Raw genomic sequence first — 12,296 nt, 5'->3', positions numbered from 1 at the left:
GTCAAGACATGATTCTGGATCACAACTGGTTTGAAGTTCCCAAGGACATTCAGGTAGAGATCTTTAGCAGGTAGGTTAGGTGCATGGATTCAGAATTTGGTAGAAAATTCTAAGATAGTAAGATATATCTGGAAATCATCAAAATATGTATGAGTGAAGTCATGAACGTATTTGAAATTGACCAGAAACTGCACATAAAATGGTAGCAGAAAGTTGAGAGTAGGACCCGTGGGAAGAGCAACACTGTATTATTAGTGGAAGCTTGATTAGGGACACATAGGAAAGGAGAAGACAAATCAGAAGGAAATGGAGTTACAGAAAGAAGGGCAAGAGAGAGCTCGAAAAAGTCCTCCAACTCCTATTATAACCACCACTCATTTTGAACTATTTTGTATGGCTTATTTTAGCATTTTCCCAAAGTACACATTGTATTTTTTAACATTTGTACTACTTCACCAGGTAAATTATCTGCTACTTGGCTTGGGATTGTAAATTCTTTGTTTTTTTTCTTTTTCTGCATGTGGACCTCTAAGAACCTTAAACTATGTTGCCTTTATGGAAGACAGAGACTAGATAGATAGCCATGTGACAGATTATCAATCATAGATCTACTCAATAGTAACATTATAGCCTAAGCCTTTGGAGCTCCAAATACCAGGCAGTCCCATTCAGTGCCTGTGTCTGGAACAAAACTCAGACAATAGTATATTTTTCAGACTAGTATTAAGTTTTTACTCCAGGTTCCTATAAATTAGGTCATTCGATTTGGCCTAGGGTATGGAGACATCTTTATATTGAAATATCCAGCCTAGAGTGAAATAAGTCAAGCAGAGAGAGTCAAGTATCATATGGTTTCACTTTTTTGTGGAGCATAACAAATGACATGGAGGACATGGGGAGATGGAGAGGAGAAGGGAGTTGAGGGAAATTGGAAGGGGAGATGAACCATGAGAGACTATGGACTCTGAAAAACGACCTGAGGGTTTTGAAGGGGCAGGGGGTGGGAGGTTGGGGAACCAGGTGGTGGGTAATAGGGAGGGCACGTATTGCATGGAGCACTGGGTGTGGTGCAAAAACAATGAATACTGTTACACTGAAAAGAAATTTAAAAAAGTGAAAAAAAAAAAAAGAAATATCCAGCCTAATTCGTAAGAAGACTTTATTATATTTTAATTTTTCCAAATTATGTTTTTATGACAATTGTCATGATGGTCAAAGTAAAATCTCTTTACAATTTTTACTCTTACCAAAATTTTAATATCCCAAATATATAAGCCAGCTCATTTCAATTTCCCTTTATTTCAGATACCAAGACATCAAGTTTTCCTCCTGAAAAAAGGGGTTAGGAAAGAAGACTTAAGCTCCAATATATTACAAGACAGGATAGCTAAGAAAGACAAATCTGCTAAGCTGTGTGAAATATAAAAGGAAAAGCTATTTGGCTACTTTTGTTTTCATCTCTTTCTGCTAATACACTACGTAATCTTTCTGACCTGGATAGAACTTCGAAATGTGAATAGATATATACTATCCTATAATAAAGAAACCTGATAAATTGATTTAAACATTCCCTAGATATTTCATATATCATCTGCCCAATGTTTCGAAAGTGTAAAACCCCATAAATTGAAAACAAAACAGCTAGCCACTCAAATGAAGAGCCTCTCATTGCATTTGTTAAGAGCTACATTTAAACATCAAGAACGACAATGTGGCACATGATGCTTGTGCACTGATTACTTACAACTTTAAAATAACCCGAGATTCTTGAGAATATCAGTAATCTCCTAGAATACTGCTCAAAAATCGATCATATTTGAGCACAGGAATGCAACTGGGTAGCTAATCAAATAGACTACACGAAGTGTAGGAAATACAGCCAGAAAGCCCCATCAATAACTCCTACCATACTAGCTCCCATTTGTGAACATACGTGAGTCTATTAAAAGAAGGTAAAGTGGGCAAGAGAAATTCATACACGGTGCAGATACTTTCATTGGTTTTCAATTCATTTATCTTCCCTATGTAAATATAAAGGCATCTTCCAAACAATAATTACCTGTATAATGATAGGGAATGCACACAAAAAAGACTAAATACTATATAAATCACTAGCAAGGTATTACCTGTTATATTACATAAAGATAACTATTTGGCTCATTATAGCTCTTTAAAATAGCTAATATCTAATTAAGCACATTAATTACTTTCAATTTGTATGAAATTACTTTCCATAACATTAGCTTATTTAACATCTAAACTTGAGAAGAATTATTAAAATGTTGCATTCTAAAATCTACTTAAACGTCTTCTCTAAATAGCAGGCTGCTCCTTTGCAAGGCCCAAAGGATAACACTCATAAAGAAAGTCCTGCATGCAGTTGCAATTCATAGCCAGTGTTATATGAAAAATGTTTTGAAATTTTAATTCTATTTTGCCATAAAAGGTAGCATTCCACTGAGACTCCATAAAAGATAACACCTCCTTCTCAGCAAAAGCTCTTCCATTTACCATGATTTTCAAAATAATATGTCTATAACTTGCTTGTATTATTTATTGGTAAGATATATTCTATAACTGTTAATTACTTGACTTTCCTAAATTTTAAATGAATAATGGATCAGAGAAGCAAAACTTATAAAGAAGAAGAAATTATCATTTATTGTCCATGTTGAAACACAGAATTGAGAAAAAGAGGTACTTTCCATAATCATACAGGAGATGTAGGCATAAAAAGATACTGTCCTGGGCAAACCAACATGTATAGTCACTTTCTTTTTAAACAATTCTATTTTTCTCTTTAAATAAACATTCACATGTACAGGAAGTTTTCACAAGATAGCAACAGAGGTAGAAAATCTAAAGTCAGTACAGTATATTCCCCTCTTGCCATTCACAGAAAACTCATCTAGATCAAAGTGGACACGAACTTGATGAAAGAGTATGTATGAGAATATGCACACAGAAAACCCAAAGCATCCAGTAGAGAATCTTTAAAAAATCTGAAAAATGTATAATCTATTACATTACCCAACAATAAACTGACATGATAGAGAAACTACTACTTGACAAGCATACAGCTCCTTATTCAGCCAATTCTGAAAATGAATAATTTATAAAATCCAGTGGCACTAAAATCATAGGTCTTTTTCTAGTAAAAGATGAGGAAATTACCCTAAACTAATTTCTCTTCACATTTTTGAATTAGGGTTGCCTTTTAGCTATTTCAGACTTCATCATTTTGCCCACATTGCTTTTTGTGCTAAAGACATTTATGAGCTATTTAATGAGAAAAAGAACGTAAAAAGGTAAATACCACCTCAGACCAAGCCCTGGACTTATTTTACCTGGCACCTCCTTACCAAATTCTCCAACTGGTAACTGCAGCCCTCGCCACACTACTGTTGGCATGACACAATGAGTGGACTGTTCTCTAAGAACTCATCTTCACAGGGCCCTTAGTAGCTGCAGTAACCACAGAAAAGATAATCTTGAGATTCTTCTGTAGTCTTTCATACAGCAATTTCAAGTTTAAAGGTGTTTCCACTATCCACTGCCTCCTAAGTTAGCAAGGCAGGAATTATCAATTCTACTTGACACACAAAGAAATGAGACTTGGATGGGTTACACCTATAGAAAGTGGTCGTGTTAAGAACAGCATTTAGTCCACTGCTCTATCCAACTATTTGATGTTCACCTTCCCTTCTGACCATGGCAGTTACAAAATTGTAGTTAACACACCAACATCAGGCCTTCAACCAAGGACTCTCTTTATTCTACCTCAATAGCCCAATGCCTGAAATTAAAATAAAATAGCCCAATGCCCATTTTCAAAGCCTGAAAAAATGATCTTATTATTGAATTGACTATTGTACAACACTTTGTTCAAAACAGCTTACCTAACAAATAAAATTGAGAACAATCGTGGGGAGAAGAAATAACCTCACGGTGGAGTAGAATGGTGGGAAGATGCTAAGGTATTAACACGATGAGCAAAAGAGCCAACAGATCAGAAAAGCCCCTGGTGCAGAGGGTTAATGAAGCAGCTGTGGCCAGATCTAGAGATTAAAGAGAGGTGGACTTAGAAAAGGGCTGAAAATACCATTGGCCAGAAGAAATTCTTCTCTTCCCCCATTTGGGTTAATTTTCTGGACGCCAGAATTAAATGTCATAAGCAAAGGTAGGTATCTAGCTAGTGCTGGGAATTTCACTAATACTAGAACACAAACAGAATACTGACAGGCAGACCTTCTTATCAAGAGTGAGCTCAGGACAAGTGAAATACAGTATCCAGCAAATGCCTGACACATGGAAGGCACGCAATCAATGTTAGCCCTCCACCAAAGAGAAAACAGGAACAGACCATAATACCACAGCTTGATACACTTTTATTATTATTATTATTTGCCTGATGTACTTTTAAAAAGATTTACAAGAGGACTACCAACTTGGGAGTCACGGCACATAGGTTCTGGGTTCTGTAACTAGTTGTCATGTGCCCTAGGAAAATTAACCTCAACTTGCAGGACCAGCTCTGAAATATCCAATCCATATCACAGAATAAAATGTAAAAAGTGTTAAAAAAAGTGTTTAAAAATTAAAAAAATATAAAATTGTCCACAAAGGTATATGAAATGCAATACAATGGACTTTATAATCCATGATATATCAGCCCCAACCACCTGTATGTTCCAGGTGCGGGATGATATTATTTCAGGACTTCTGATTTGATATCTTTCCAGGAAGCTTACTGCACAGGTTTAAGATAAATCGTTCTCCTCATTTAACAAGTTGAGCAAATAACACTCCCAAGATGTTGTGTTTCTATTCAAGTCAGCAGTAGCACATATAGCCCACACTGGTTTCCATATTCTATTTCAAATTTGGTAATATACTTATTTAAATGATGGTGCCCCCTCACATCTGGTTAAGAAAGAACACATACAAGTTAAAAGAAAGTCAAGACATGTTAGCAAAAATGTGAACTAATGGTTATGTCTCTTTCCCTCCATTCTCTTTGACAGCTCCTCCTGTCTTTCCTTTTTTAAGGCTTCCCTATTCTATATTTTCTCTGAAATATTTGGGAATTCAGTCCTGGGCACATTCACTTACTAAGATAAGTTTTGCTGAAAGAAGAAAATTTCCATAGAGTTCAGGATTAACCTTCTCTAAATGTAACCCTATCCATAAATGGCATAAAAGAAGCTAGAGTTCACGTAAAATGGTGAGTTTTATCCTTCTTCTCTATTTAACACAACATCTCAAAAATGGTACACACCAGCTCATGTTTCAGCAGCGGTCCCTCATTGCTATTTGTGTTCTTTCTTTTCCTTCTTACCCTTCCTTGTCTCAGCAACAAGAGAGAATATTTTCAGGCGTAAGAGATGAAAATCGTTGCAAATCCCAGTGAAAACATGATACTTGCATCCATGGGGACTCCCTCTGCACTCCTCCCCAGCTGCCCTGTCTGCTTTTCCTTCTTTTCCCACTTGCTAATTGTGGCCTTTCAGACTGAGTCTTATGGATACATATGAGGTCATAATAGCATAACCGGTTAGAGGGAGAAAAAGGATAAAGAAAAGCTGAAATTACAAAAGTTCTACTTCTACTTTCCTTCTCCTTTCATGAAGGAAGTAGATACTATGGATGTGTGAAAAGTCAGCATTAAGCTTCCTGTTAAGAAGAGAGTGAGAATATGTTGGCTAATTGAACATAATAATGAAAAAAATAATTTAAAAGAAAAAGAAGAGAGGGAGAAGTCTAAAGTCAACATTTTCTATAAATTAATTTCACACCATGAATTGCAGAATTTGTAAGTAAAATAGAACCTCACAGAATCCCCACTTAATTGTCTTGCCCACATTTACACAATAAGTGCTGGACTAGAACTAGAACCCCAAAATGCTTGGATCCAAAGTTAATGGCCTTTCCACTATACAATGACGCTTTCTATTTTCTTCAAATTGGAGACAATTCCCTTCTCCTCATGCCACAGGAAAACTCTATTAAGAGTGTGAGTGAAGCTCCAGGCCCTCCTATAATCAGCACCTGATCTACTAAGTCAACCTAATCTTTTGCCAAACCACTTCTCTAAAACTGAGGAAAGAGCACAAACTAATTTAAGAAAAAGGTAGATGAAATGCAAGCTTTTTCTTGGTGGAAAGACAGTGTAGTGTGTGAGAAAATATTCAGACTTAGAATAAAAGGTCTGGGCTTGAATCCTGGTTGCGCCATGTAATGTGAGTCAGCTTAGGGTATTACTGGAATTCTCTGAGTTTAGGATGAAGATGTGAGGATTATGTGACCTGCTTTACCTTCTGCACAGGCTGTTATGAGAATCCAAATATGCATGTATTAAAACTTGAGCATAGTTCAACTCTTTGGCATTTGATTCAATAACCACTTAGAATAATGGCCAGAATGAGGTAAATGCTCAATAAATGTTAGTAGTTTTATTAATTATTTCAATATGGTTCTCAATTCCCATCCTCAAATCCCTTTAACTCTCTACTTCTATTTTTTTCTTTTCCTTTACTATTCTGTGGCTCCTTTCTCTATGAAGCTTTTATTAAAAAAAAGGAATAAGATTTTAGATCTAATAAGATCTTCTCTGATTTAGGTCCCAGATAATGCAGTTTTCAACTCATATAATGTATTGGCTCTCACGGTGTCTGGTGACAGTTACTTGAAAGAGTATTCATTGAGGAAGCTGGGTTTCAAAAAGCCTTTAGAAAATACACACGCATGCACGCACACACCAAAAACCTACTAAGATTAAGAAAAGACCTCTGATTTGCAGATAATTAAATCAGTCATTAAGAATTATTTAAAGGGGTTCAACTATTTCTAGTTAAATGGCAATGGTATTTAAAATTGGTGTACTTTGCCAACGAAATGAATTATTTTTATGACTAAGCACTTATAATTTTGAGTAAAATTTTTCTGAAATCTTGAGGTAAAAATTAGCTTGATTATTCTTTTCCATTTACACATATCTAAAGATGAATTGTCACGGCCCAATTCAAGTAGTAATTTATAATCAAGGCTGATGAAACTACACAAATGTATTTTAATGTTTTTAATCTTTCCCATATTCACACATCAATTTTCTATCCTCTATAAATGCCTTGCACATTTGTACACACTGTGAAGAGAGAGACAGCGTGCACAGTGGGTAGCTCAAGGTGATGGTTCGGCAGTGATGACAAAAGTGAACTTTAAGTCTAACTGCTGTGACCAGAACTTTCTCTCTGTGGGGCCTGTTGTCAAAGTAATTTCTCAGATATGTGATATGATGGACCAATCATTACCATAAAAACTTATCTCTGATTTAACAAACATTTCAAAGCCCTGTGAAAAGTATCATGTTTTCCACTATTTTTATGCAAAGCTGAGAAAAGGCCACCAACTTATGACTGTGTCGTTAAGTTCCCACATTTATGTGTCACCTGAATAGCCTCTACAATGACCAGTTTTTAAGACATAAAGTGCCCTCTGGAAAAAAAGTACAGCACTGTTCCACTAAGTGCAGACAATATGACACGCTTACACAGCAGCAAACCGGGATTCCAAAACACTCACCAATCTGCCACTGCACAAAAGGCCAAGACATTAACAGACGAAGCTGATTGATAAAGTTAATGCAGAGGTCTGGGATGATAGAGGGCTGTTGTATAACAGCATCACATACTGTGATATTTTGTGAATCCTTGCAATAAAGGAACAATATTTGCAAGCTAGGGCAAAGCAGTCACAGGAACAGCAGTGGGAAAGATGCTTCAGACATAAGTAGTTGGACGGTGTTCTTCATTTTTATTTTATTTGTCCACAGGAGCCCATACAATCTTATGCTATCCTTAGGCAGTTAACAGATTTGGAATTCTGTCCTAAAACTCACCCTCTCCCACTTAAAATCTCTTGCTCTCCAGCAGCCTGAAACAGCCAACGGAGAGGCGCGATGGCCACTACTTGCACTGTGCCTTTCCCTTCCTAGTCGGACCCTATCAGCAGCTCATGGGTTCCGCTGGCTGCTGGAGGCCTCCATCCACCTGCTGTCTGCACTGAACACCAAAAGGAACAGACGAGACCTGTAAATCCCGACCAGCATAAAGGCTGTCCAGGACAGGTGGCAGGGACTGCAACCAGTGAGGACAGACGGACTGACAACCAGACAGACAAACAGCAGCACCATCAGACACAATCCATTACTTCCAGTCTCAGAAGAGGGGAAGCCTGCAGCACCAGGGATATGAGTATTGCACTAGGGACAGGCAGCCGATTAACGAGGGTTCTGCCTCCCTCAAGCCGGCAGGCTTCAAGTATTTGTTTTTTGGATGAGAAGGAGCACGGAATCCAGAAACCTGCTGCTCTTTATAGAACAAGGCCAGCTCTGGCCTTGCAAGTTAATGGACCCTTTCTGAGTTTACAATGAAAGGGCAGGAGGAATGACTGTATTTCTACCCTTTTGCTGTGACCCAGCATCCACAGCAGTTGCCCGATATCCCCCTCTTCCATCTGGGTGGCAGCTACACGGGTGGGGACCTATCAGTCTGTGAATGCAGCCTGCCTCCTTTCCTCTCCTTCCAGGCACTGCTGCACTGAGAGGAAGCAGAAGAAAGCTTCAGTAGCAGCATCTTCTCTAGAGGAGGCAATCCTTCAGGGTTTCGGGGAGGCCCTGATGGGTGTGTTCCATGCGTGGGTGTCACCCCTGTTCCCTCCCTGCCCCTTCTTTGCTCTCAGCTAACTCCAGATGCAACAGGTTCCCTTTGGCTCTTCATGCCAATCCTCTGCCCCCAGATACACCTTCTGGGCTAAACAGGAGACACCAAGGAATTAGTTCCAACCAGGGTCTCCAAATTCCTTTACCCGCAAGTTGAAAACTTTCCTTAATACAAGAAGACCTCCCAAGGGAAAGTAGGGTCGAAGTCCCCTTCAGCTCTACTCTGTGGGTGATGCTAAGGAGTAAGGAAAACCCAGTCTGGATGCCAGTACTTTGTAAGCAGTTTTTTCTGAGAATATGATAAGCAGCAGCACAGTGTCACACACCCCTGCACCACCAGCAAGGAGCCCCATCCCCTCCCCAGACACAGGAAAATGGGGCACTAGACAGAAAGCCTTTGAAGGGTTTATGGGTTTTAAGAGGGGATGTGTGCAAATATGTGATCCCCTATTGTACTGCTTCCACCAGGAACTGAGCAGGCCCCAGAGGTCTCTTGGAAACCAGTAAAGAGGAACCTCTATTTTATTCAGGCTGGAGTCCCCATCAGCTTCTCCCCTTATTAAAAACTTTGCATCGCCAATGGCATCATATATGGGTAAGAGAATGTTTCTTCACACAGGAATTCTGTGTAGAAGACTGTGACTAAAAGCTTAAAGAGAAGCTGGGTAGGCAGGTTACCAAAGATGGCAACTGCCCAAAAAAAAAAAAAAAAAAAAAAAAAAAAAAAAAAAAAAAAAAGACCCAACCTTGATCTGGAGATGAATGAGTACCAAAATGAATACTAACATAAGCATTTTTTTTACATAAATACTGGCACCCTTCACTGGGGTAACCCCAACCTCCTAAACAACTCCAAGAAGAGAAGAGGAGCTGTTCTCAGCACCTCTCCATCCCACCTCCCCTTGCTCCTACTCATCCCCTCCCCTCAACCTCTTCCCAGCCCAGGGCCCTTCCACCTGGGTGGCATGAGCTCTCCACAGCTTCTGCAGACCCCACCCTCAGGGTGGTCCTGTCCACCCAATCTTCCTCTGCAACCCAGCCTCAAGCCATCCTCTCCTGGCTCCTGGGCTCCCGCTCGGTGGCATCCCCTCCTTCCTGCTGTCCCCCCCAATCTCCCTCCGCCTCAACCCAGCGCCCCTGGCCCCAAGGCGGGAGCCTCCGCCCCCAGCCCCAGCATCCTCGCCCGTCCCTCCCCCACACTCAGCCGAGAGGATTGGGTGAGTGAGTGGTGAATGGACCGATGGAAGCACGGAGGCACGGATGGCGCGGCTGGGGGTTGCTTACTTGAGCATGGCTTCTTCTTTTTCCTCCTCTTCCTTCTGCCGGTCCATCACTGCCATGATAATGTTCCTCTCTTCCTCGGTCAGGTGGCTCAGGTCGGGCAGCTCTTGCATGGGGGGAGGCACCGTGGGTGGGCGAGGACCGCGGGGCCCCACGGCCGAGGACATTTTCGTGGCCTGCCCGCCCCCTCTTCTGGCTCCCTGGCTCTCACCTTTCGGATTCACGCCCAGCAGCTGCGCCCCTGCTTCCCCTCACAGAGGAGCCCTCCTGGCGGCGGCGGGAGGAGGAGGAGCAGCGGCGGCGGCAGCAGCAAAGCCGGGGAGAGAGAGAACCCAGTCTTTCATGGTTGTTTGCATCCACCCAGTCCCGGATGCTCCCTTTGTTTTGGTCGCCCTAGCTAGGCTCGGGGCCGCCCGGCCGCCTCCCGCAGCCCAGCCTCGGCCGGCGGGGGCGGGCAGGCGGAGGCGCGGCGGGCGCGGCGAGGGGGCGAGGGCTCGCGCCAGGCTCGGCCGATCCGGGCGTCGCGCGCTGGGCGCGCGGGGCGGGGGCGGGGCTGGGGCCGGGGCCGCCGCCGCTGGAGCCGCCGCGGTCGCCGCCGCCGCTGAGGCTGCTCCCAGGCTCGGCTGCCTCCAGTTTGGGGCTGCAGGAGGGAGAGGGAGAGTTTTGGGTGTCAGTTAGGCGGAGTCTCGGAGGCTTCGCTCCCGGGTGATGCTGCTGCTCTCGCAGACATAGCTGCCAGCCACTCAGTCCCGTAGCCGCTCCGCCTACGGGCACCCACCCGCTCACTCCCCAGGTCGGAGCCACGCGTGCCCCAGCCTCTCCCCCCACGCTCGCCAACGTGCACGCCACATCGTTCTATCCCCAGGTACCCCTCACCCGTGAGTCATCCTCCCTTTCCTGGTCTCTCGTCTGTGTCATCCTCCCCAGCCCTGTTTTTCCTTGGATTGCATTAATCATCATCATCCTCGCTACCATCTTCATCGTGGAGCGTTAATATTATTTGAGCACCCACGATGTTCTCAACAGCAGGATGGAACACCCTCTGGACGCATTTTTTTTTTCCTGCTACGATATATTTCACATTTACTAGTCAAGTGTTCATAGCAACAATAATGTGATTTTTTTAAAGATAATTTTGATAAACACACACACCTCTCCGACAGCCTGGATTTTCTGGGTCCATTGTATGCAGTGTCTTTCTTGACCCATCCTCGATAGGACTGTTCTGCAATTTATCCTAATCCCACCCCCCTTAAGATTTAAGATGCCCCACAACCCAGCAACTATTTAATTTGTCATTTGGGGCTCTGGGTAGCCCCATCGCATCGGATAACCGCACTTCTCCGGTGCTTGCAAATGGATTATCTACTTGAATTCCTCTAATGATGCTCACTATCATCACGTACTCACTTCTTAGCACTGTGGGTACTTCTCAAGAAACACTGATCCCAGATAAGAAAAACACCCAACCACATCGTATTGTAGGAAGCTTTTGCTCAATGCCTTGGCACAATGATAGGCATGAAGGATGAGTTTCTCTTGCTGATAAAGGCAAAAATAAACAGACAATCCCTTCAAAACAGGTATTGTTACAGGCTCTGAAACCCGAAGACTGAATATTGTTAATATAATTATAAAGGAATCAATATAGAGAAGAGTTCAAATTGAACAATAGTTTCCTCGTGAATATCTCTCTTAGAAATGGTGATGAGAGAATTGATATGTTTCTCCTGGAGAATTTTTTCCTTAGTTCCAGAAAGGATCTAGCACTAACATGTATTTTTTCCTCCAAGCCTAACTTTGTTAATGAAGAAAAAGATGGTGATATTTATGAATCCTAAAAATCCAAAATTTTCAAGTTTAAGGGTTTATGTTTGACTACTTGATCTGCCATGAATGCATCTGTCTGCTTCTATGTCGACACACCTATTTGAATACTCTCAGTAACGGAAGGCTCCCTACCTCTTAATTCTAATCCAATGTCTAAATCTCTCTTCTACTTGAAAAGCTTTCAACTATTAGAGATGGCTATCATGTCATCTTTAAATTTTTTTTCAGAGTAAACTTTGCTAGTTTATCCAACCAGTAATCATGTAGCATAATTTCAAAATCTGATCATTCTGATTATCTATCTTTGGGTACACTCATTTTTTTCCCTAGCTTTCCTGAATAGCAGTATCAAGAATACATACAAAGAACCAAGAACAGTATCTGGCACTTAGTAAGTGCTTTATAATTATTATTTTTACTTGCACAACTTAATATTGGCCTACCTTGTAGGTAACCATGTCTGTTA

The 12,296-nt window shown here is 41.5% G+C and overlaps 1 protein-coding gene across 22 annotated transcripts in view; it reads right to left on the bottom strand.

Moving 5' to 3' along the window:
• Positions 1–10,456, bottom strand: part of RIMS1 (regulating synaptic membrane exocytosis 1) — a 497,245-nt gene extending 486,789 nt beyond the window's left edge. For all 22 annotated transcript variants that reach the window (XM_046005310.1, XM_046005328.1, XM_046005316.1 and 19 more), the window contains exon 1: positions 10,004–10,456. In XM_046005310.1, coding sequence (XP_045861266.1) covers positions 10,004–10,167 — 164 coding nt within the window. In that variant the 5' untranslated portion in view covers positions 10,168–10,456. The remainder of the gene's footprint in view (positions 1–10,003) is intronic.
• Between the last annotated feature and the right edge of the window lie 1,840 nt (positions 10,457–12,296).

This window comes from Meles meles, chromosome 5 (assembly GCF_922984935.1).
Source record: "Meles meles chromosome 5, mMelMel3.1 paternal haplotype, whole genome shotgun sequence".
NCBI lineage: Eukaryota > Metazoa > Chordata > Mammalia > Carnivora > Mustelidae > Meles > Meles meles.
Note: the sequence above shows the minus strand (reverse complement) of the source record. Positions and strands in the feature narration are given on the sequence as shown.